The sequence below is a fragment of the Dendropsophus ebraccatus genome, chromosome 2 (assembly GCF_027789765.1).
Source record: "Dendropsophus ebraccatus isolate aDenEbr1 chromosome 2, aDenEbr1.pat, whole genome shotgun sequence".
In the NCBI taxonomy this organism is placed as follows: Eukaryota; Metazoa; Chordata; class Amphibia; order Anura; family Hylidae; genus Dendropsophus; species Dendropsophus ebraccatus.
In genome coordinates this window covers 86,618,969-86,645,291 of record NC_091455.1, presented here as the reverse complement: position 1 = coordinate 86,645,291, position 26,323 = coordinate 86,618,969, and the positions used below count along the sequence as shown (strand labels likewise).

The following is a 26,323-nucleotide window of genomic DNA, read 5'->3' as shown; positions in this document are numbered from 1 at the left end:
CCGTAAGCCGCTGCCCCCTTTCCCCCCAGCCGACGTGACATCTTCCTTGTCCCTGGTCTGCACGGCGCAAGCTCCCCCTTGTAGGTGCTGCGCAGTGCCTATGCTCTGAGTCCTGCCGTCAGCTGCCCCCCCCCGTGCGCGGTCCTCAGGCTCAGGCCAGCAGAAGGGAAAGGAGTCTGTGAACGCTGTACGCAGCAGCTGAGACTCCTCCTCCACTTATTAACTGAGGAGGACAACGTCAGGTCTCAGCCCATGAGGATGGCCGCCGGAGTACTGTGCAGTGAACAGGGAAACGTGATGAAAATATTACAGGCCCCAGATACAATATATTAAACATGTTGCTGTCCCTCTGCATATAAGCCCTGTTGTCTCCCTGTACACTGTATAATACAATATACAGGGAAACAACATGGCTTATATATAGATAAGGGCAAACAACATGTCTCATATAGACAGAGGGGCAACAACATGACTATTATATTATATATAACCCATGTTGTTTCCCTGTATACAGTATACAGGGAAACAACATGGTTCTCATATATAATAGTCATTGTTCCCCCTCTGTATATATGAGACATGTTGTTTTGCCCTTTTCCCACCTCTGCCCAGGGGCCCATAATGCTGCTAAGACGGCTCTGACTATAAGGCTATGTTCCCACTATGCTGTTGTTTAACGCTACCTAAGGACGGAATTAATGATCATAATCATTAATTCCGGCTGTAGCTAGCGTCAAACAACAGTCCTTCATGGAAGGACACCCAATGTTTGTACGTAGTGGGAAGATAGCCTAAGTGTCAGTTGATATTTTTAATTCCTTCTGAACTAAGGGAAACTGAATAACAAACTGCCACATAATGCTGTGTGTAAAACCATCAAAGGTTGGTGTTACACACAACAGTATTCAAGAGGAATGGGTAATAAAATGGAAGGATGTATACACTCAAATATGTTTTGCTTCTCAACTTTGATAAACTTGAAATAAGATACACCAGATGTAGCAAGACGATTCTCAATAAATCCAGACCACCTGTGACTGCCCGTCTGGCAAACTTGAGCTGGCATAGATTATTATAATTTACACCAATTTCTGGTGTGAATTATAGTGAATGTGCTGGGCTGTGGGGCTGTTATGTGGAGAAAAAAGTAGTACATTTTTGCACAAATTACCTTTTAAAGGGAAACCGCATTTAACCTGCTTATATCTCCCTATAGTGCACGGGGCGCTGGGGATTAAGGAAAGTTTCTTACCTTGATCCACAGAGCAATTTTCAGGGACTTTAATTCTAGGGGGTAGACTAACTAACTAACAATATGTACCAGTGTCGACCCCCAAAGATGCTAATATTAGCAATCTAAAGTACAATTTTTTTTCAAAGGTACTATTATCATCATAAATAATATAGAACACATTAACTGAGTATAAAAATGGTTCCTACAGTATGTATACAAATGCTAGAATCAATAGTGCAAGGTACAACTAGATTTTCCAGAAAAAACTACATAGTGCTTGAAAAGAGCACCCCTTTAACAGTGACTTCCAGATCACCCCTTTAAGGGAAACTTTAACCCTTTAAGGCTGGGTTCACACTACGTATATTTGAGGCTGTGTATTTGAGGCTGTATAGCAACCAAAACAAGGAGTGGATTGAAAACACAGAAAGGCTCTGTTCACATAATGTTGTAATTGAGTGGATGGCCGTCATTTAATGGCAAATATTTGCTGTTATTTTAAAACAACAACCATTATATTGAAATAATGGCAGTTATTTACTGTTATATGACGGTCATCCACTCAATTTCAGCATTGTGTGAACAGAGCCTTTCTGTGTTTTCAATCCACTCCTGGTTTTGGTTGCTATGAGGACCTGACTTGAGGACCAAATACTGCCTGAAATATACGTAGTGTGAACATAGCCTAATAACGCATGACATTTATTTTAATCATGGGTCCATTAAGGGTGTATTAGGCAAGCTCTTTGGTACAGTCCCTTTAAGAGCATCTTTGGTGCAACTTTGTTACCTGCCCTAATTCAGTACCGGCCCTTAAAGAGTAAATTCAGTACCAGCCCTTTCAGAGCGAATTCAGTAGCAGCCTTTAAGAAACTAATGTGGTAACAGCCCTTTGAGAGTGAATTTGGTATCGGGACTTTAAGAGCCACTTTGACACTGGCCCTTTAACAGTGACATCTACAGCAACCTTATAATAGGAAAGAAAATTGCTTGGTTACCATGATAATCTTGTGGAAATCTGTATTTATGTCAGTGTATTTATGTCATAATTGTAAGGACCTGCCATCTTCTATGGTCCAATAGGGCACATGTGACTGAGTGGATATTGTCAGGCATTGAGTGAAGTACCTGCCAGTTTCTATTGGCTGTTAGATTTCTGCTATTTGCATATGTGCTGTGATTGGCTGGTTAGTGCTGTGTAATATTAGAATTTCTAAAATTCTGCCATTCATTTCTATGGGGAATTTAAACCTTTAAACCTAAATTTCTTAGAAAAGACAAATCCAATCAAATCCAAAAATACTTAGCACACCTGTCACCACCGAGGGCTTTGAAATGCAGTTTGAACTGAGTCTGTACGCCAAGTGGTTCGGTACTAATTGCAGAAAAACCAGTAGAAGAGTAAAAAAAGGGATGACAATATCGCGCTTTTTCAAGCACTATAATTATTGTTCACAGATATTAGTATCAAATGCCATGTAGAACACATGTAAAATGGGTAGTGCGGCGGTAAAGAATTATTCACAGACTAACACACATTACAAAGTTATACAACTTTGTAATGTATGTTATGTCTGTGAATGGCTCCCTTCCCCGTGTCCCACCACCCCCACCTGTGTACCCGGAAGTGTGGTGCGCTATACTCACCTGTCACGTGCCGACACCCATCTCCGATCTTCAGCGAGTGACGTCTTCTTCGGGCGGCCGGCGAACAGCTCAGACTGTCCCGAATGCAGGCCGCCCTCTGCAGCGTCATCCGATGCTCAGCCGCGATTGGCTGAGCATAACTGTGCTCAGCCAATCGCGGCTGAGCACAGTTGTGACGCGGCTGAGGGGGGAAGGGCGGCAGCAACTCGGCCGTCCGTCCGAAGATGACGTTTGGCACAAGATGGCGGACGGTCCTCGACACGGATCAGGTAATGTATAATGCACCAACACTTCCGGGTACACAGGTGGGGGTGGTGGGACACGGGAAACGGGGCGATTCACAGACATAACATACATTACAAAGTTGTATAACTTTGTAATGTGTGTTATTCTGTGAATAATTTCTGAGCGCCGCACTACCCCTTTAACCTCTTAAGGACATAGGACGTACCGGTACGTCCTATGTCCTCACTTGCACTTCAAAGCGGGGCCGCGCGGCGGCCCCGCTTTGAAGTGCCGCGATCCCGGGTGCCGCGTGTAGCCCGGGACCGCCGCTATTAGCGGGCACGGTCTGATCGCCGTGCCCGCTAATTAGCTAATCGGAGGCAGCTGTCAAAGTTGACAGCTGCCTCCGATTACCGGAGGCAACGTTTCCCTGGTGTCTAGTGGGGGAGATCGCTCCTCCGGGACCTTGTCCCGGAGGAGCGATCTCCGTTACTGATGCCGGCCGGGGACGCGTCCAAGATGGCGCCGTCCTCGGCTCGGCACTCGTTTACTTCCGGCTGCAGCAGCCGAAAGCAAACGAGTGCCGATCTCATGGATCTCTGCAGCATATCTATGCTGCAGAGATCTCAATGAGAGATCCAAGTGTATATACTAGAAGTCCCCCAGGGGGGCTTCTAGTATATGTGTAAAAAAAAAAAAAAAAAGTGTTGTTAATAGTAAAAAGCCCCCTCCCCTAATAAAAGTCTGAATCACCCCCCTTTTCCCAGGTTTTAAATAAAAGTAAACAAATAAATAAATAAATAAACATGTTTGCTATCGCCGCGTGCGTAATCGCCCGAACTATTAATTAATCACATTCCTGATCTCGTACGGTAAACGGCGTCAGCGCAAAAAAATCCCAAAGTGCAAAATTGCGCATTTTTGGTCGCATCAAATCCAGAAAAAAATGTAATAAAAAGCGATCAAAAAGACGTATATGCGCAATCAAGGTACCGATAGAAAGATCAAATCATGGCGCAAAAAATGACACCTCGCACAGCCCCATAGACCAAAGGATAAAAGCGCTATAAGCCTGGGAATGGAGCGATTTTAAGGAACGTATATTGGTTAACAACGGTTTGAATTTTTTACAGGCCATCAGATACAATATAAGTTATACATGTTATATATCGTTTTAATCGTAACGACTTGAGGAACATGCATAACAAGTCAGTTTTACCCCAGGGTGAATGGCGTAAAAACACATTTCCCCCAAATAAAAGAAATGCGTTTTTTTTTTTCAATTTCACCACACTTCGAATTTTTTTCTGGTTTCGCAGTGTACTTTATGCAAAAATTCAGCCTGTAATTGCAAAGTACAATTAGTGACGCAAAAAATAAGGGGTCATGTGGGTTTCTAGGTGGAAAAATGCAAGTGCTATGGCCTTTTAAACACAAGGAGGAAAAACCGAAAACGTAAAAACGAAAATGGGCCATGTCCTTAAAGGGTTAACTGGGTATGCAGACGGTTTTTTAGGTCACACAGGTAAATAAATAATGTTGTAATTCTGATGCCAGAAATCAAGAAAGCAACCAATAATTTTGAATAAATCTGTTAATCTGCAAGGCACATCAATCTAAGTTATCATCTCTACCAGTTAACCGTTATGTCTGATACTAGTACTTGTGAACATATTGATACTAGCATCTGTATACCTAGGAACTGCCTCCATACTTAGTTTATATGTGTTCTACATTATATCTGATACTAGTGCCTGGCAACAATAATCATACCTTAGATTATTGACACTAGCTTCTTTATGATATGTTTGGTGTGTGTGTGTGTGTGTGTGTGTGTGTGGGGGGGGGGTTGCTGTAATGTTAAGGGAAGAAGTCTATACATTGCCACTTGAAGTGCACAGAAGCTTTTTATTTCAACTTATCCTCCTCTTCATCTGATGATTCAGCTGGACAGCACATACATAGCTTCTGTGTGAATAGTGAAATTACACCTGTAAAAAAAAAAAAAATCAGCTGAGTAATTAGTGTAAGGAGGTATTCCCACCTGACAAAGTTATCTCTTATCCATAGGACAATGGACCCTCACAATCTTAAGAACAGGAACCCTAGCCAAACACTCTTTCCGTGGAACCCATAAAAAATTAAGAGGTGGTGCGCATTCCTGTGTTCTCTATGGGCAATGGAGGGGTAAGCTGCAGCCAGATTGTTAGAACAAAGGGGTTTAGCATGGCTTTTCGATCACACCCAACTCCGATATCCACTTACATCATCTGTCAGTGGGAGAGTGGCAAGAACCTCATACTGATGCCCAAATCCACCACGAACAGCATGTTAGGTCGCAGAAATGTAAAGTATGTAGGGACCTTTAGATAGATAAAACTTAACAATACCACTTATAAATGTTTTCTTGTAATATTTACAGTATTTTTCTTTTTTTTTTAATGAAGTATGTATTATAGTGAACTGTCAAAAGTGCGATCCAATAGATCAGGCTATGGCAGATTGTAATAGTAGATCTGTCATGGCATCCACAGAGGCCTTAAGAAGGCTACGGTCTGCCTTGCCAACTTATTTTTGCTAATGCAAAGAGAGTGCAAATAATGGGCAATGCACTAACTCAGAGGGGCTCAAAGAGTGGTGCCAGAAAGGGGGATATATTATTGTATTGTGTCAAAAAGTATGGGCATTGCTGAGTGGAGGCCTAAATGAGGGCTTAAAGAGGTACTCCAGAGATTCTTAAGCTGTTCACTGTGCAGTTTCATTCTAATATTTTGAACATTTCCACAATATGGCAATACCAAACCATTTTATTTGTAAAATGGGAAAAGAGAGCTGATTTGAAAGGCTGTCATGACAATAGATCTGCTTCAGGATTAAAGTGACTGTACCACCAGGCCCAGGCTGAAGTACTGGAGGCGGGCCGACCCACACTTAGTGGGAAGAGACTCCAGCCCCTCCATGACGTGACTCCATTAGAATTAATGGAACCCTATCATAAAGGGGCTAGGGTTTCCTCCCACTAAGGGTGGGTCGGCCCGCCTCCAGTGCTTCAGCCTGGGCCTGGTGGTACAGTCACTTTAAGGAGTCTGATAAATGGGAAAGGCGCATTTTTCTGTAATAATATGAATTATAAAGTTACTTATCTTCATTTGTACTATTAATTTATTGAAAGCTTGTTAAAAGAACTGTTGAGCTCCAAACATTGTTAGCTGTTGGCAGCCAGGATTTTATCACTCAATCTAGATTTATATAAAGGAAATCAAGATCTGGCACTCTGAATCACAGAAGTGGATTTCCGGCCTTGAGGATGTGAAGCTGTGTTTCTCTTACAGAGCTCTAAATCCTAAATTTAAATTAATAAAACCATACAGTTCAATGAGAAAAAGCTGTCTTTCTACAACTCCTTGGCCCAGATTTATTAAAGAGTGTAAAATATAGACTGGTGTAAACTGTCCGCAGCAACCAATAACAGCTGCTCTTTCTTTTTACCAGTGCTAAAAGCTGAGCTGTGATTGATTGGTTGGTATGGGCAGTTTACACCAGTCTATATTTTACACTCTTTGATAAATCTCCCCCCCCTTGTGTTTTCACCTACATGAAACTGATAATAAATGGATAATACAAACAGTATGACTGAAATTGTCACAGCACGATGGGTTCATATCTTATGCAAAGGATTCATATGACCATTACTTACCTAAGAATTTCTTAATAAATGTTGGGTGTTTTTCTCTGGGAAGATGAATACATAGGTAGTATACAGGAGCTCCCGAAAGAACAACTGCAATTCCAACAAGTGAATCGACTGGATCACTGTAGAGGGGAACCACTACCAGACAAACACTGCAGATGCAGTACAACACTGGGAAAAACAAGCTCAGCTATGAAAAGAAACAATATGCATTTTAGATATACTCTTATTGCAGGTAAAATAACAAAATAAAAGAACCCTGTCCATCGTGTAGATTAAAGTGTAACAGTGGAGCCTTTAAAAAGTTTTGCCTGCTGACACTGGATGTTTGCTGTAGAAATTTTGCATGTGGCCTTGAGTTCAGTGCATGGGTCCTACTCAAACGTAACAGAGCTTGTGCACAGAACCTCACACATGTGACACGTTGGCCATCTGCTGCATACGCAATTTCATGTGCAAACCTATACATCTACATTGTTAGAGACTGCAAACAAACTGGTGTTTAGCCTGGTTTTGCAGTCATGTGTTACGTCTTTTCATGTAACCAGTGGATCATTCTAACCTACTGTATAGATAGTAGGAGAGGGGCATGTAAGGGGTGGGGTAAATGGTATCCCCCTAACATAAAAGACTTCTTGTATTTGCTGCCAACTTGTGCAAGGAGGAGGCTCAAGCCTCAGTGTACACCCAGGAAGAATCTAGGGAGGGCGCGAACGGGCGCAGCCTAGTGGCAGCCCGGACATGACTGTGAGGGCAGTAGGGGGTGATAGAGGCAGCTGGAGGTTAAGGGGTTAATGGCCAGGGCAGGGGCACGTGGCAGCTGGAGGTTAAGGGGTTAATGGCCAGGGCAGGGGCACGTGGCTGTATGTCAGTTGGGATAGGGGGGGTGTTTTTAGTCGGGTGGTTAGATGGGGGTAGCCAATTAGAGGAGACAGGGGGAGGGTTTTTGGATGGGATGTAAAAGGAGGGGAGGGGAGGAGTTACTCACTTGCTCCTTATCCGGACCAGCGAACGGACGTCAGGCTGCTGCAATCTTCTCCTGACGGGATGGAGCGAGATCAGGTGTTGGCCTTCTTCAGGGAGGCAGCGGCGCAACATGGGGCGGCTTGGCTGCAGGAGCAGTTAGGTACAGCAATAGGGGAAGCGGGGGGGGAGGCAGGCCCCTCTCAGGCTCGCCCGCCCGCACGCCGCCGGCGCCCGCCGGAGCGGCTCAGCCCCGATATGCCCCGCCGCTCCCGCCGTGTAGGGAGCCCTTCCCAGGACCCTCCAGCGTCTCCCGGCCGGTCCTCACCTCCTCGGCCTAGGGGGTCGGCTGGGAGGAATCCCGCAGCGCGGCGTGGGTCCGGAGCGGGAGGGGAGGCCCCAACTGCAGCTTCCTCCTCCTCCTGCCCGGCGGCCGGAACCGGAAGTGACGCGGCCGGCCCCTCATCCCGGCAGCAGCGGGGGGCGGCCCGGCGCGTGAGGCCCGGGGTTAGGCCCCTGAGAAGGATGGAAGATCGGGGGAGAGAGTGCGGGGCCCGCCGCGGGCCTGGAGCGCGGTCCCGCACTGCGGGGGCCGCAGGGGCCACGTCGAGAGTCCAGCGGGGGGAGGCCAGACTGTCCCGGGCCCGGGGCAGTCCTGCACACAAGCTATCTGCGGCCAGCTCCCCTGTCGTCGCCGGCCCTGCTCGGAAGGCTGCTCAGGGTGGCAGGGGGGGCCCTGGAGCTGTAGTTGCATCCGGTGAGGTGGGGGCCTCTTCGTCTGAGGCTGAGATGGAGGAGATTGAGGAGGGAGAGATCAGCGCCCGGTCTGCAGCAGTTCGTGGATCCGCCGTCGCGGCTGTTCGGGCACCCGCCATGAGTCAGCCCGGTGAGTTACTCTCTATGTCTGTGGTGCCTGCTGTCTTGTCCCCTGTTTTGTCTGGTGTGAGTGGTGGGGTCGTGCCAGGGGCTGGGGGACGGTGCGAGTCGGGGGGAAGTCCGTTTGGAGGTATGGGTGAGCTGGTGATGCGGTTCCTGAGTGGGGTGAGTGAGCTGGTTGGGCAAGGTGCTGTGGCGCAAGCGAGCCAGGGGTCGCCAGTGGCGGCGTGGTTGGGTAGTGGCGCTGCGCCAGTCGCGGCTTTAGCTTTAGGGCCACCGGGGGCGGTGGGTGGCTCTGCGGGGGGGCCCTCATCGTCGGCGGGGGGAACGGTGACTGTGGCGGCGAGCGGTAGCGCTGGCGCGACGAGTGGGGGGGCGGCGTTGCATTTGGACGATAGGGCGAGAGGCGAAGTGTATGTGTGCTTTGAGGGGCCCTTGGGGGCCCACCTGAAGCAGGATGTACGGGAAAAGATATGGCGGGACGAGTATGTGGAGATCTTTTCTCTCTTACCCTTGGAAAAGTTTAACTTGGACAAGGGTAAGCCAGACGAGAGCAAGAAGGAGGAGGAGGAGAAGCGGCGGTATCGGCTGATCCCGCGGACATTCTCCAACTGGCTCCAGGCGTTTTCCATCCTGGCGAGTGTAGTGGGGGAGAGGGCTCCGCAGAACTGTTCGGCCTTGTTCTGCTACCTGGATTCGGTAAGCGAGGCTTATCGGGTCTACGGTGGCACGGCATGGTTACGGTACGACGAACAGTTTAGACAGCGTAAGGCGGTTAGACCTTCGTTGCGCTGGGACCACAAGGATATTGCCTTGTGGATGCGGCTCATGTCGGCCCCGCGGGCGCCGTCGCAGCCGTTTCGCGGGGGGGGCCGGGGGCTCAGCAGCTACTGCCGGGACTTCGGCCAGCCAGCGCCCGGGGTGTTGCTGGCAGTTTAATGAGGGGCATTGCCGGTTTGGGTCCACCTGCAAGTTCAAGCACGAATGCGGAACTTGCGGCGGGAGTCATCCGCAGTCCAAGTGCTTTAAAAAACACAAAGGGGGGCGTGCCGCTGAGTCTGGAAGTAAAGGGGCGGACGCCGGTGAACCTAGAGGCGATGCTTCCTTTTCTAAATGAGTACCCGGTTCAGGAGGCAGCACGGCTCTTGGGGGACGGGTTTAGGTGGGGTTTCCGCATCCCATATTTGCCTGAGGCCCCCGTTTTTCGCCCGGCTAATCTAAAATCCGCGCGGTTGCGGCCTGATGTGGTGGGCGAAAAATTGAATAAGGAGGTGGCTCTGGGGCGTATGGCGGGGCCGTTTGCGGAACCGCCGTGGCCTCACCTGCGGGTCTCTCCTTTGGGTTTGGTTCCTAAGAAGGAACCTAATAAGTTTCGTTTGATACACCACTTATCCTATCCGGCGGGGGGGTCAGTAAACGACGGGATCGAGCAAGAGCTTTGCTCGGTCTCATACGTATCATTCGACAGGGCGGTGGATTGGTTGCGGCGTTGCGGACCGGGCGCTTTGATGGCTAAGACCGACATCGAGGCGGCTTTTCGACTGCTGCCCGTACATCCCGATTGTTTTCATCTGTTGGGTTGCAGGTGGGGAGACGGTTTTTATGTGGATTGCTGCCTGCCCATGGGGTGCTCAATTTCGTGCTCTTATTTTGAGACATTTAGCACTTTCGTGGAGTGGGTAGTTCGCAGGGAGACGGGTCTGCAGTCCATTTTGCACTACCTCGATGACTTTTTGTGCATCGGTCCGGCTGGTTCTTCGGTCTGTTCAGTTTTGTTACACTCGGTTGAGCAAATTGCGGGCAGGTTTGGCATTCCATTGGCTCCGGATAAGACGGAGGGCCCGGCTACTGTGATGCGATTTCTCGGCATTGAGTTGGATTCGGTGGCAATGGAATGCCGGCTGCCAGGGGACAAACTGGAGGAGCTCAGGGGGTTGGTACGTGGGTTTCTGGGCCTGCGGAAGGTGCGCCTGCGGCAGTTGCAGTCGCTTTTGGGTAAGCTCAATTTTGCATGCCGCATAATGCCCATGGGCAGAATTTTTTGCCGGCGGATGGCGCAGGCGACGGCGGGGGTGCGGTCGCCGTTGCATTTTGTTCGGTTGTCAGCGGCTCATCGGGCGGATTTGCTGGTGTGGGCGCGTTTTTTGGATCACTACAATGGGCGGTCTGTGTGGATGGAGGACTGGGTCGAGAATGCGGACCTGGAATTGTTTACGGATGCATCGGGGGCCTTGGGATATGGGGCGTACTTTGGTGGTGAATGGTTCGCAGGGCAGTGGCCGGAGGCCTGGGTGGCAGCGGGTTTGGTGCGGAACTTGGCCCTGTTGGAGTTGTTTCCGATTGTGGCGGCCTTGTATGTTTGGGGTGAACGGTTCCGGAACAAGCGTGTTAGTTTTTGCTGTGACAATATGGCTGTGGTGCAAGCGGTGAACAGTTTGTCGGCTTCTTCCCCCCCAGTGGTGAATCTGTTGCGCTGTTTGGTTTGGAAGGGTTTAGAACTGAACGCGTGGGTGTCTGCACGGCATGTGCCAGGAGTGAGTAATTCGATTGCAGACTCCCTTTCTCGTTTTCAGTGGGAGCGTTTTCGACGGTTGGCCCCGGAGGCGGAGCGGCAGGGGAAGCCAGTTCCCGCCCTGCTGTGGGAAGTGGTCTCCGGACGGCTTTTTCCTTAATGGAGCGTTCAGTGACGGAGGGGACTTGGAGGGGACGTGAGGCGGTGTGGCGCGAGTGGCGGAATTTTTGCAGCGGTTTGGGTGTGGATGGTCTCCATGGGGATTTAGTGCCGGCTTTGTTGTGCTTTGTGGGGATAGCGTTTGAAGAGGGCGTGTCAGCGGCGGGGTTGGTTAAGAAGCTGGCGGGTTTGGCTTATTGGTTCAAGTGGTTTGGGGTCGGGGATGCTACCAAGGATTTTGTGGTAAGGCAAGCAGTGATAGGGTATAGGAAGTCCAGGGTAGCGCGAGATGGCAGGAGGCCTGTGTCCTTTGACTTGTTGGTTAAATTATTTGGGGTGTTGGGTGATATGTGTAGCAGTGAGTATGAGGCGGTGCTTTTTGGTGCGGCGTTTGCGTTGGCGTTTTTTGGGGCGTTCCGGGTGGGGGAGCTGGTCAGCCACTCTTGTGCTGCGAGTGGGGGCCTGCAGTTTGGGGATGTTGTGTTGGGGATTGATTGTGTGTCTTGTTTTTTGCGGCGGTCGAAGACCGATCAGGCGGGGAGGGGGAAGCGTATTATGTTGTATGCGGTGCCGGGGTCGGTGGCCTGTCCGGTTCGCTGCGTCCAACGTTTTTTGGCAGTTCGTCCCGACTTGCCGGACGGTTCCTTTTTGATACATCGTGATGGGCGCTCGTTGTCGCGCTTTCAATTTATTGCCGTTTTCCGCGGCGGACTGGACAGGCTGGGGTTCCCTGCGAGAGAGTTTGCCTCTCACTCTTTTCGCATTGGGGCAGCAACTGAGGCGGTACGGTGGGGGTTGGGGGAGCAGATGGTGCGTCAGATTGGGAGGTGGGAGTCTGAGAGGTTCAGATCTTATGTGCGTTTGGAGTTGTTGTGAGTTTCTGTGTTGCCTGGGTGGTGGGTCATTGTTATGTGTTTTGCCTTCCTTTTTTGTTTTTAAGATGCCTGCTTGGTGTGGATCCTGGGCCATTCCTACGTCCGTCGGGGGGCAGCCAGAGCGGAGGTTAGGCCCGAAGGCAGGCAGTTGGGTTTCCCTCGGGGGGACGTGAGTGTCCGATGGATGGGAATCGGGGGCTTGTTATGGAGCGGCGTTTTGCCAGAAATTCATTTTTACTCCCGATTGGACAGGTCGCCTGACGTGTTGGTGTTGCACGTGGGGGGTAATGACCTCGGTGTGCGCTCCTCACGGGACCTGATCAGGGATATTAAATATGACATGCTCCGTCTATGGTCGATGTTCCCGGGCCTGATAGTAGTATGGTCGGAGATGGTGGCTCGATTTGTATGGAGGCACGCTCGGTCTGTGGACAGACTGAATAGAGCTCGGGGGAGAGTGAACCGGGAGGTGTCTCGGTTTGTTGCACGCAATGGGGGCATTGTGGTGCGGCACAGGGAACTCGAAGTGCCGGGCTGGGGTTTCATGGACGGTGATGGCGTTCACCTGAACGAGGTGGGTTTTGATTTATGGACTTCCGATCTGCAGGATGGGATCGAGAAAGGAGTCAAGGTGTGGCGGGACTCGCAAGCTCAAGGTGTCGGGCTTGCTCGCTGTGGCGGAGGGGAGGTCGGGGATGGCGCAGATTAAGGAGGAGTTTGGATGTAACTTGGAGGAGTAGCAACCCCTTGTTGGTTACAGGGCGTGGAAGCGGGGAGGGGTTGCTACTGGTTACTGCTCAGGCAGTGGTTATCACATGGTCCTTGGAACGGGGTTGGCAGTATTGTGGCACATTTGCCCCTCCCTGAGTCGGCGCGTTGCGACATGGGAACTTGTTTTTCATACTGCCAGAAGTGCCATCCTCTACCTCCCAGGGTATGGTTAGAGTTATATATATGTTATACATATAAAGTTTGATTTTCATTGTTAATTGTTCTGGTTGGACATTTGTATATTTAATAAAGAGGCTGCTGTGGCCAATTTTCCAATTTAATGGGTATCCGTGTCTGTTTTCGGTGGAGGGCGGGAGCTACCTTAGGTATGGGGTGTATGGGTAAGTTCACACCCCCGTAATCTGCCATACACCAGTTCAAGGGAGGGCGCGAACGGGCGCAGCCTAGTGGCAGCCCGGACATGACTGTGAGGGCAGTAGGGGGTGATAGAGGCAGCTGGAGGTTAAGGGGTTAATGGCCAGGGCAGGGGCACGTGGCAGCTGGAGGTTAAGGGGTTAATGGCCAGGGCAGGGGCACGTGGCTGTATGTCAGTTGGGATAGGGGGGGTGTTTTTAGTCGGGTGGTTAGATGGGGGTAGCCAATTAGAGGAGACAGGGGGAGGGTTTTTGGATGGGATGTAAAAGGAGGGGAGGGGAGGAGTTACTCACTTGCTCCTTATCCGGACCAGCGAACGGCCCGCCCGCCCGCCCTTTGCTTTTTGGCCGGTGGGTGGTGGCTGGAGTGATTGTCGCGGCAGCTTGCGGAGGGGAGGTCGGGGATGGCGCAGATTAAGGAGGAGTTTGGATGTAACTTGGAGGAGTAGCAACCCCTTGTTGGTTACAGGGCGTGGAAGCGGGGAGGGGTTGCTACTGGTTACTGCTCAGGCAGTGGTTATCACATGGTCCTTGGAACGGGGTTGGCAGTATTGTGGCACATTTGCCCCTCCCTGAGTCGGCGCGTTGCGACATGGGAACTTGTTTTTCATACTGCCAGAAGTGCCATCCTCTACCTCCCAGGGTATGGTTAGAGTTATATATATGTTATACATATAAAGTTTGATTTTCATTGTTAATTGTTCTGGTTGGACATTTGTATATTTAATAAAGAGGCTGCTGTGGCCAATTTTCCAATTTAATGGGTATCCGTGTCTGTTTTCGGTGGAGGGCGGGAGCTACCTTAGGTATGGGGTGTATGGGTAAGTTCATACCCCCGTAATCTGCCATACACCAGTTCAAATTGTTATGGGGAGAATTGTGGTATTAAAAACACAGTGGCACAGGACAGATAGGTGGGGCTAGTTATGAAGTAATGCTATGCATGTGGATTGGCTATGCTAGGCTAATCAAAGTTTTACAAGTTACCTAGAATTAAAGACACAGTGAAAGAGATGGCTGAGAAGAGTCCTCTGTACTGCTGGGCATTGTGAAACCTTTAGATCAGTGGTGGACCAGGTCTGAGAGACTTTGGGTTTTTAGTACTAGGGATTCAGTAGTACTCTATGGTATGTGTGGCATCTTCAGCCCTGTGGAAAGATCTAGTACAGTGGTTTCAAACTCAAATACACAGTGGGCCAAATGTAAAAATTTTTACTTAGTCGCAGGCCAACCTTGATATTTATTGAGGCGCGCATGCAGTGTTTCTGGCACTGTCTGAGCAGCGTGCATCTCAAGGTGTTTTGCACTATGATAAATGATATCCTAAATTGCTATAGCAAGTATAGGATAAGATGTAGAGGCACCCCCATATGTCTGCAATTAAATGAGTTATCAATATTATTATCCAAGGAAAATAATAAAGAGCCTGTTCTCACCTATGCATGCTCCCCCGGTGTCCTGTAGCATCTCTGGGTCTCCTGCTGACTGCTGCCACTGCCACATGCAAGATGAACACTACTCGACAGTGGCAGCCTGCTCAATCACTGGCCATGTCTTAGTCAGTCATTGTCACTGCAGAGAAGAGTTTTTTTTCGAAATGGTGGTGGTAATGGTCAGCTGGCGACCGAAAGATGGTGCAGGAGGACTCCGGGAAAGCGCGGAGAGGTAAAAATAGCTTCTTTATTATTTCCCTTATAACTTCAACACTATATGAAAAGTTTTTAAGCACCGAATAACCCCTTTAACCCCATTCTCTTCATGCCTGCTATTCTGCTATTAACCCCTCATCTGCAATTACCCCCAGTGGCCCCCACATCTGATATTTACCCCACCACACCACATCTACTTTTAACTCCCTATACATCTACTATTAACCCTCTTTTCCTCCCACTTCTGCTATCAACTCCCTCCACATCTGCTATTAACCCTCTCTGCCTTCCACTTCTGCTATTAACTCCCTCCATCACCCCACATCTGCCATTTTTCCACTCATGTCTGCTATTAACCCCTCCGTTCCCCCACAACTGCTCTCTACCCGTTGGTGCGACGTTGATGCATCCTGTCTTACATGACTTATGGGAAAAGCTGGGATGAATTAGCAGGTGTAGGAAATAACTTTACTTCTTTGGTGGGCCAAAAAGATAATGGCACCTGGCCCATGGGGCAGAGTTTGACATGCCTGATCTAGTATATACATTGCGGGAACTTTATTTGGCCTGCTAGGATTAGGTTGGTGAAAGTGGGTTGAAAAGGAGCACTCCTCCTGTGTAGTAAAGATGCAATTTGCATGCTACGAGATACTAGTTGAGTTAAGTTAGCTGTGACAAGATAAAGTTCATCCATGTTAAGTACTATTCCAAGTGTACTACTATATTGCTGCTGGTTCATATCACCCTAGATTTTAAAACTGTTTCCAGCTAGATACTAAAACATGCTCTTTTATTCTAATTGGCTTCCATTTTTTAATTTTATTTTTTTTTACATTTCATTTCATATGAAACATACTTTTAGAAAGACCATGGGGCTTCTTGTTCAATGACTACCTTAAAGGGGTTTTCTGGGATAACATGATATTGTAGTTTGGCATCCTGCGTGGGATGCCGGGAACATGTCAGTAACGAATACTTACCTGTTCCATTCCCCTACTACTGCTGGATTCTGGGCAGCCCACTCTCCACCCCTTTCAGTGTTTTGAAAACATCCAATGACCACTCGAATAGACTCTGGCCTGGCATCTGTAAGCGGCAGGGGAGTTGGACAGGTAAGTATACTTTACTGGCATTTCTCCTGCAGCCCCAGCAGGATGCCCAATTATCCTATTATCCTGGACAACCCCTTTACCCCTTCAGGTATTTTAGGTTCATGTTCGTACATGTTGTTGTTACATTTAGAAATGTGCGCACTTTCAAACTTGCTGCTAAAAGGTGGTTGGAAATAAATCCCTAGTAGGGAGCCATTTTGAAGTGTTGGCCATAGTGATAAAGAGTGTCTGGAAAAACCCTGCAGGTACCTACATGCTTGGGAATCCTGAGGGCAGGAATAAGATCAATGGTGTAGACAGGGGAAAAAAACAACAACCACTTTTTTCTTTGGACCAGTAGAATACTGCATGGTTCCTGGCTTGTTTAAAGAATTATGTCAAGTCTAATAGCATTTAATATTGTGCATTTAAATTTCTTCTGAAACCATTAAGCTTACTGTGCAATCCTATTCAATCTGAAATTTCACTAAGAGAAAGAGGATATTGATATATAACTAGGTTATATTTCCACAATATAAAAATTATAAGTACCTTTACAGGTCTTGGTAGGTCTGGTCTCTTCCACCTTAAATAAATTTGACCAACCACTGACAGGCCAATAAATAACCAGTAGGTAAAGCTGAAGTAATCAATAAGCTGAAACACGTCATCCACACAAAGGAACACAAGAGCCATGAACCCCTGCATGATATAAAAATAAATTTTATCAAAGAAATTAGTACTTTTAAAGCTTTCTTCATGTAGTTTAATGTAATTTTTAGGCTTATTTGATTTACTTATTCCTTTTATGTGACAAGAGTGCCATGACAATCTAATGCCAGAGTGTCACACTATAATGATCATCTGCACTTTGGGGAAAATCCCTAAGCAAGTGTTTATTTCCCCTGCAGTGCCACTGCAGGGTAAATGAAGCATTAAACGGTTCCCAAATAAATCAAAGGACTTTACTGCAGGTCCTCCAGATTAAGAGGCACTACATCCTTCTGTCTAATAGATTGGGAACCCATATTTATCAGCCGTCTGTCAGTGGCCGATGATGTTAGGTCAGGACCAAAAGACACGTTCAGCTGATGATTGTTGTCATTGGCTGATCATTGTCTTTACTAAAATTCGACTGATAATCGTTCTGAATTGGTCTAATTCGGCAGATTATCGCTTTGTGTAATAGGGCCCTTACTCAGAATTCCCTAGCATGGTATTTAGTCTTTTATTTTTCTTGAACCGGAAACCCATTTAACCAATTCCCAACATTCTTGTACAGGTATGGCAAATGAGAATGAGGCTCAAAAGTTGGGTGTGAACAAAAGTAGCAGGTGCTAGTTATAAAATACAACTTTAGAGGATACAACAGATCCAAGCCTATCCGAGAGGCGGCCGATAATCAGTTAGTATCATAGGGCCTTAAGTTTCAGGCTATGTGCACACAATGTGTCTTTTTTATTAATCACGGCCGTGTCTGGGATCAGTGATAATATTTAAAGTATTTCTTACATTGAAAAGTAAGGCAGGAATTGGAGTATATCTTTTGATGTGGATCATACACAGGAAATCAGGTAGTTGTCCCTCTCTGGAAGCTACAAAAAACAGTCTAAAATATATAAAAATACATAGGTATTAGCGGAATAACTAATCAATTTACACATCAACAACATGTCATGCAGGCTGCATATCTGCTCGAAGAACCTGACAACAGTAACCACAGTTTTAGGCTATGTTCCCACACAGTATTTTACTCAGTATTTTGCCATCAAACCCATGAGTGGATAGAAAACAAAGTAAGGCTATGTTCACACACTTTTATAATTGAGTGGATGGCCGTCATTTAATGGCAAATAAATTGCTGTTAATTTAAAACAACACCTGTTGTTATAAAAATTACAATGTGGGAACATAGCCTTTCTGTGTTTTCAATCCACTTCTGGTTTTGGTGGCAAAATATTGACCAAAATACTGAGCAAAAATACTGTGTGTGAACCTAATAGGTAAAGGCCTGTTTATTAACATCAATTGAAAACCACATTTAGCATTGATTTCTGGATTGAATAATTAGATGTTTTATGTCTTTCCTGGTATTATCTCACCTTGAAGATGAAATGACTACTGAGTTTAATCCACCACAACATGACATGGCCACTGAAATTGGGATGAACCACTTCACAAATCCAAGAACTCTTTCAGCAAAAGTCTGGAGAAATCAATAAACAAAATATTTTGATAACATTATTTTTTTGTTAAAAGAATGTGATTATACAAGTTGTGGATATATAAAAGCTTAGATATATACAATGAAAGTATCTATAGCTAGCAGTAAAGGGGTTGTCTGGTTGTCTAATGATGACAACCCGCTGTTAGGGTGCATTCACACTACGGAATTCCCACGTATGACCCGCGGCGGATTCCGTCGCTCGTACCCGCACACTATTGTATGCACGGGTGGATTCCGCATTCCGCTGCGGGTCATACGTGGGAATTCCGTAGTGTGCACACACTCTTAAAAAGAAGCTTCTGTGCCCATAACCTAATTACTGTGGGACTGGCTTCTCTTATGGGCTGGCAACTAAACATTTATCCTGCAGAATAGAAACTAGATGAAGTCACCAGTGCTGCAGCCACATAACAGTGTAGCAGAATAGGTGGGTATAATTGTCAATCACTGCTCGCACTTCTATAGGCGGCTGTGCCTGCAGCGCTACTGATACACAAGCTGCTTTACACAAGTGCAATGTCTATTTAATTACAATGGACCTCAGGGGAGGCCTAGTATCAGAATGCAGCAGCGATATGTAACTGCTTTGGGATTGGGCTTGTACAGTCCTGCGGTTGCTGATACAGCGATTGAGGGCCTTTTCACACGGCCATATTTGCAGAAGAGTAAGGTCTCAAATGAGTGCTGGTCAGCCACATCGGTGGCACAATTAGGCTGGGCCGCACAAATGATTACTGTTTTATTTATGCAGTCACTTAAATGCACTGTTATACAGTGCACGTCTTCTGTAAAGACAGAGAGATGTGTGGCCGATAGCAATGATTTTACCGTCTGCCCCGGTGGACGAGCGCTGACCGCTGACCCTTTTACATGGACCAATTATCATTTGAATGAACGTTCATAGGAATGCTTATTAACAACTATTAACACATTTACTGCTGTGTAAAAAAATATATAGTTTCTTTAATAAAGTTATATTACAAAGATATGTCACTTCATTAAAGTCTGAAGTAGTACTCCTTTAATGGGCATAGTCTGAGCTCTTCAGAAAGTAGGCCTTAGACATTATTAATGTCGCTATTATTAACCATTTCTAATAGCAATAAAGAATTACATACTATTGAGTATTTGTTTATGTTCTAAGCAAAAATAATATTAATAAAAAAAAATATTTTAAATATTTCGGAAGAGGTGTATAATGTTAGAAATGGATGTCTACTTTAGGTCTTACCACAGCTACTGCACTACTGTCCATAATGGTGTCCAGATCCAACTCTGTGTAGTATGCAATATTTGTCATGACATAGATAATTGTCACCAATGGCATAGATATTACCATGGATAATGGAAGATTTCTGTAAAAGTAAAACATTGGATGCAGGATAACATTGCAAATGAAATGCATTAAGAAATGGAAGCACCAAGGACAAGTGACTGAAAATTCAGAACGTTCTGTAGACTTGTGAAGTTAACCGTGATCTCACTCCACTATTCATTTCTTAGTTGAGCCAGGCTTTGACTAAAATTTTATTTTGCTTTATTTCAGGTATTTACATTCTGAAAAAGTATCCTCTGGTTTTGAGCATCATCTTGTGGTTGCTCTGTGTTCTTCATTGTTTTATGCTTAAAGGAGAAGTCTGGCCAGACCCATTTTTTAGCAAGTGCTGCGGAGTGGAAGGATAAAAGAAATAACATGCTCTTACCTTCCCCGCTTCAACGCTGGTGGCTACATACCGCCGCTTATGCCCAAAGTCCCTGGCTGCTTTCTAGTCTGAGCAGGGACCCAGGACATGACGTGCGTGGTCTGCTCACCCAGTCAGCGCAAGAGGTGGGACCCCACTACAGCCGCTTACTGGCTGAGCGGACCTCACACGTCATTACCTAAGTCCCCGCTCAGACCAGGAAGTGGCCAATATCTGTGGAGGTGCCCACTCTCCACCAAAAGCAGGAAGTGAAAGCCGATCAGGAGCATGGAGAGAGGTAATTTTGGCAGCTGTACTGCCCTGCTCTGAGGAAAATCTGTCTATAAGATGGAAGAGCACGGAGGAGCATGTGACTGTGCTCCGCCTCCCAGTGTCCACCACAGAGCCTGTATATGCCTATGGAGGACACAGGGGGCGTGGGCTCCTCCATATCGGCCATCTTATGGACAGACTTTCCACAGAGCAGGACAGCACAGCCTAGAAGAAGGGGAGTCTGATTTTAGATCTATGAGGTACACAGGGAGCTGCTGTCAGTAAGGACTGTGAGTATACATACTGTGAGTATACACATACTGAACTATTTTACTATAAAGTGACCAACCCATTTGATATGCTGAAATTACAAATCAATTTTTTCCACTATTCAGGGTCCTCATCCCTACTTCATTGCAGGAGCTTTAAACCAATGCCATATGTGAATGGGTGTACCTGTCAGGAAAATATGCTCACTTTATTTTTATTTTCATGCCAATGTTTGGTCTTTTCTCTGTTCAAAAAAACAGAGACCAAACACAAAGCCTCGGTCCTTTGTGCACTCACGCAAGGAAAGACACTTGTTCACCATGCAGGTTCTATATCAACTATAGGACAGGCTAACTATATTGTTAAAGGCAATATTTAAAAATTGTCTGCCGGCAGGGAGTAACATAATAAACAATTACTACTTACCTCTCCCCGTGCCTCTGAAGCACTGGCTTCCCCCTCCAGAACTCTCACCAGGCTCCGGGATCTCCTTTGGCTGCAACGTTACGACCCTCTTGATGATCTGCCCACTTAGCCAGTCAGTGACTGGAGTGCCTTATCAGCTGCTGTATGCCCTGGAGGAAGTAGTGTATTCTTTTCAATCTGACATGGTGATCTCTGCTGCCACCTCTGTCTGTGTCAGGAATTGTTCAGAGCAGGAGCATATAAAACATAGGCATATCTGTAAATGTAATAATGTGTATAATATACAGTAGATATGTAACATAGCAGTGGCTTTACCTCTTTGGATTTTTCATTTCTTCTGTTACATAATTGATACAATCCCAGCCAGAAAAGGAATACAAAGCGGAGTAAAAGGCCATAGTTAATGACCCTATATTGATTTTAGAGCCTTCAAATGATCTTTCCAGATTATAGGTGTTACCTGGAATAATACGTTAAGATAAAAAATTATTTATCTTGAAATCTAGTTTCTGCAAAGATCACAAGCATGTGTAAATACAGAAAGCTTTTTGACATAATGGATAGTAGCATCTACCTTCCAGTATGATGTAGTTCCCCTTCTCTGTTTTCAGGCTCTGTGTAAATGTTCAGAAACCTTCTCTATATAAAAAGCTTCTCTAAGGGTCCTATTACACAGCCCTATCATAAACTGTAAACAAGCGCCAATATTCTAGATCGGTGCTCAATTACTGAGCTGTTACACTGGCCGACTATCGGGCAACAAGGGATGCACTGACATCGTTAGCTAAGTCTGTGCAGCCTTTGCCTTTAGTGTAAAATAATAAAGTAGTAACTCACCTTACTACGTTCCCTGGTGTCCTCAGAGGGCTTCCCCGGTGTCTGCAGCGCTACCTCCTGTTCCGGTCTTTGCACAGACAGGCCACACAGCCAATCACAAGCCAAGACAGGCCGCGGCAATAGGCGGCCTGTCTTGGTCAGTGATTGGCTGAACGGCTGCGGCCTGTCAGTGCAAAGACCGGAACAGACACTTGCTGCAGACACCGGGGAAGGCCTCTGAGGACACAGAGGAAGGCCCTAGGACACCAGGGAATGTGGTAAGGTAAGTTAATATTTTATTATTTTATTCTACAATCATCAGCCCTTGGCCATGCATCGCTATTACCCGTAGCAATGCATGCTTGACACCCGATGATTTTAAGTCTGGACCTAAAGAAATGATCAGCTGCTGATCGTTTCATTGGATCTTTCTCTCTATTAAATGGAGCGATAACCTGATTCAGCCAATTTTAGCTCCATGTAATAGATAGAATGATCAGCCGATGAAACGATCATCAGCTGATTGTTTCTTTAGGTCCAGACCTAAAATCATTGGGTGTCGGGAACACATTGCTACATGTAATAGGGCCCTAAGACATTTACCAAATTTTACCAAAGGGCAGACACATTTTTTTTATACAACTAGACTTGTTGCATAGAATTATTAGCATTATTCCATTATCAAGATAACACAATTCTGTATGGCTTTCTATGTGACTGGAGAAATAATGAGGTGTATTAGGGCCCCATAGAAGTAAGTCTATAGGTGCTGCAATATAAACCAAGTCAGAGTTTGTAGAGAGTAGTAATAAACTGATACGGGTGCACGAGGCCCTTGGTACACATTTACACAGTTTGCTCACATTTACCAAAAAAATGTGCATTACTTACCCTGACATAATCTTACAATTCCTGCAATGATGATGATAACCAGAGCTAAAACTTTGGCAAATGTTGCCAGCACTTGGAGGATGGCTCCCCATCTGACTTTTGCACAGTTCACCACTGTTAAAAATGCTACAAAATAGATAGTCATTAGATTACAGGAAACTAGTTGTGTAAGAAAGGGGCACAATGAAAATCAATAAAGTCACACTCCATTTAAAGTTTTTTAGGCCCTATTACACCAAACAATTATTGGCCGATTCATGTCCGTTCCGGCTGATAATCGTTTGGTGTAATAGTGAAAAGACCATGATTAGCCAACATGCACAATGTATCATGCCATGTAATACAGCCTTTATCTGCTACAGAACATTGTGAATTACTTTTTCTTAGATCAGACAAGAAAGTAAGGGACATATAGAAGTCCCTTAGTTGGCAAAATACATCCCTTCTATAATAATAAAAGAATAGAGGAGTATTAGGTGAGTGTTGTATTTTTCTGTAAATTTGGGCCACAGTTACTGGCATATTATAGGGGCATTATGGCTGGCTGTTTTATAGAGGCACTGTGGCTTCAGTTTTATGGGGTTTATTACACTCTCTTGGTTATGAGTGCACTATAATTACCTCTCTATGTATGCATTGCAGCTGTCACTCTCTGTTCTGGGGGCACAGTGCCCACATTATGGCTCATACTGTGGCTGTAGCTGTTATAAGGATACTGTGGCTGGAATTATATGGAAAACTTAAAATATTGAATGCATTTCTTATTATAAAATGTATTGCTATTGATTTCAGCACATTACTATAAGACAGTAACCATTACTGTATGTTATTATATTTGATATAATATCTACCTAAATAGAATGTGGAACTAAAATATAACTTATGGCCAAATATGGTTTGCTGTCCTGCCGCTAACATGATCCCCACAGAGAATTTCTATTGTACATAACTAAAAAAACATATTTTAGAAATAATGAAATTAGTCTTGGATACTCACCCACACAAACTACTGAAAGAAGGAAGACTGCAGACTGAGGTAGAGAACAGGTAGGAAAAAATGGCTCAATCATATACTGGGCAAATGTCACTGCAAGGATAGCTTGACTGGCCGGATAGATTATTAACATGTTAGTCCATAGGTTTAAAAAGGCCAAAAATCCACCAAATGACTCTTTTATATAAATATAGCTTGCACCTGATTTTGTGATTGTTGTCCCCAACTCAGCATAGCATAGAGCTCCGATCACAGAGAACATTCCCCCTAAAACCCAGATGATCAAGGACAATCCATAAGAGCCACTGTACATGAGAACTCCTTTTGGTGAAACAAATATTCCAGCACCAATGGTATTTCCAATGACCAAACTAACTCCGTGTAGAAGTGAGATTTCTTCCTTCAGTTTTATGGAGTTTGTGGAAATATCTTGGGAACTCTCCATTTTTATTCAGTCACTTTTCAAACAATGTGAAGATTTCAGACCCCAGGACTAGAATAAATAAATAAAATAGGTCTAAAGTTTACATAAAATTTTAACTACAGTTAATGCATCACAAATACTACAATTTTCATAATTATTTGCACTGTTAAAAAAATTTATGTGTCATGAAATTTTAAATGAAAACTTACGGAAGTAAAAAAGCTGAAACAGATCCAGACAGAAATCCTGCCTCTGGTCCGTGCTAGTGATAGGAATTTTAATAAAAGTTAAACAAACTGAAATCTAGTACCAAAGCTCAATATGTGGTGAGTGCACAAGCCACTGACCTTGTTTCTGGAACCTTTGTCCCGTTCATGTGCTAATTGTTGCAAAATACACATCTAATATAATACCAGTGCATGCTCTCTATGAATGTGCTATACTGTAGGTAGAAGCTTGTGGAAGAGGTAAAAGAAGATTACATAATACAGTGTAAGAATTTTGTATAATAAGATTTAAGGTGATGCTTACTGTGTATGCTAGAAAAGGCTCTCTGGTTCAGCACCAATGCTGGCTATACTTATCCCCAATGGTTGTGACCTGCCGGGCTGTGATGGGTCCCTTGGGCCCTTATCACAGTGGTCCAGAGTGGAGAGATGACCCACCTGGACTGTTGGTACCGCCACACACAGAAAGGGGAAGTTGACCCAAGGACGGTGTAGCCTGTGTGTATAGGTGCTGGTGCAATTATCACTGAGTCCCAGTAGAATAAATAACGTGATCTTTACTGACAAGTCTCTTGAAATACAGGATAATGAGTAACTGTTGAGATACAGACTTGCGTCCACTGAATCTGTGCTGAGAGATGCTGAAGTAGTGAGGTAGAATAGCAGTGCTGGTTTAGTTGAGTAGAGTAGAGAATTCAGAAGTGTTAAGAGGAGTTTGTCGGGAGAGCCCCAACCCAGTTTAGTAATATGCTCTGCCAGAACTTTGTAAGAAGAGATACTTGAAAAAGAAATACTTGAGAGAAGAAGAATACTTGTGCTCGTTTCAACCTTCGTCGCTATGAACCACCTTCTGCCCTGCATTGTTGGGGTACCCATCCTACGAGGGAGACACAAGCCCCAGTCTTAGTTATCTAAGTTGAGCAAAGTGTCCGAGCATGTCCCGGTTTCACCTGCCTTGCGAGATAGAGTACTTAGGCCATGACTATGGCTGCTTTGCTTTATCCGGGTGAGTTCCTCAGCCTAGGATACCGCCCTGCACTGTATAGAGATGTTCACGGCGTGGGTTGAGGTATTCTCTGACTTGTCCTCCTCAAGTGTTTAGCACTGCATATCGATTATAAGTGTAGCTTTAGAAAAGAAAGTCTCTGCATTCTTCATACGAGTCTGTCCTCTAACACAGCTGGTCTGGCAGAGCCAGGCTCCTGGCTAAGTTCAGCAGGGATGCCTGATCTGTGTGTCTTGCTCCACTGAGAATCGGAGAAGAACTAAGTGTGTCCTACACTTCCTCTCCCCATGTGACTACTTCCTACAGGGTGCATGAAACAGCCTCTGTGAGTGGTGGAGAAGAGAGTGCATAGTAGAGAAGTGAATAGAGATAGGTAGAAAAAGAACAGCATCTCTCATAGGTGAATAGAATCACAAGATACAATAGTAACCCTTAAATGACTACAGCTGTGCAATATAAAAAAAATATATATAGTATATATATTGTGGTAAAACCTGAGAGTACAACTTCATTACCACTTTACTCTTGAAGTACAAGGCTTTTTCTACAGGTGCCCAAACTAGAAACACCCATGTGGGACACCACATATCCACAGGGCTCTATTCACAGAGGCAGAGCACAACGTGTTGAAAGGCTGTGTTTCTATATCATGTTTTTACCATAAATGCAATGTGGAGCACAGGCTAAAACTTACTTCTCTTCTGTCAGTATAGCATCTTACTCTGCACTGCAGCCTTCAGTGATCATGTGATGGTAACTAGAGGCTGCAATGCAGGTGAAGACAGTCAAGAGTGGGGAGGTATAAGTGCTTAATTCTAACTGAGGAGCAGAGAACATGTCATTCTGACAGGTTTTCTGCTCCTCTACAGTTAGCAGCAATCTATCTGTATAGATCCCTTCTTACTGTCTGGCCTCTGAGGAACTCCAAATACAGACATGGCTACAGGGGACATATTTGACTACAGTGGGCATACCTAGCTATAGTGGACATTGTATCTGGCTATAGGGGGCATATCTACC

The 26,323-nt window shown here is 45.7% G+C and overlaps 1 protein-coding gene and 1 long non-coding RNA gene across 2 annotated transcripts in view; one reads left to right on the top strand and one right to left on the bottom strand.

Moving 5' to 3' along the window:
- The window catches only part of LOC138783334 (uncharacterized), a 68,141-nt gene extending 62,880 nt beyond the window's left edge, over positions 1-5,261 (top strand). The window contains exon 3 of the long non-coding RNA XR_011361663.1: positions 5,177-5,261. This is a non-coding gene — a long non-coding RNA (uncharacterized lncRNA). The remainder of the gene's footprint in view (positions 1-5,176) is intronic.
- Positions 4,995-24,346, bottom strand: LOC138783332 (Y+L amino acid transporter 2-like). Its single transcript, XM_069957921.1, has 10 exons — positions 24,280-24,346; positions 23,650-24,139; positions 22,653-22,778; positions 21,261-21,405; positions 19,526-19,649; positions 18,170-18,273; positions 17,580-17,676; positions 16,620-16,769; positions 6,804-6,987; positions 4,995-5,097 (listed from the first exon to the last, which is right to left on the bottom strand). The coding sequence occupies exons 2-10, from the start codon at positions 24,089-24,091 to the stop codon at positions 5,015-5,017; spliced, it is 1,455 nt and encodes a 484-aa protein (XP_069814022.1). The 5' UTR covers positions 24,092-24,139; positions 24,280-24,346; the 3' UTR covers positions 4,995-5,014.
- Between the last annotated feature and the right edge of the window lie 1,977 nt (positions 24,347-26,323).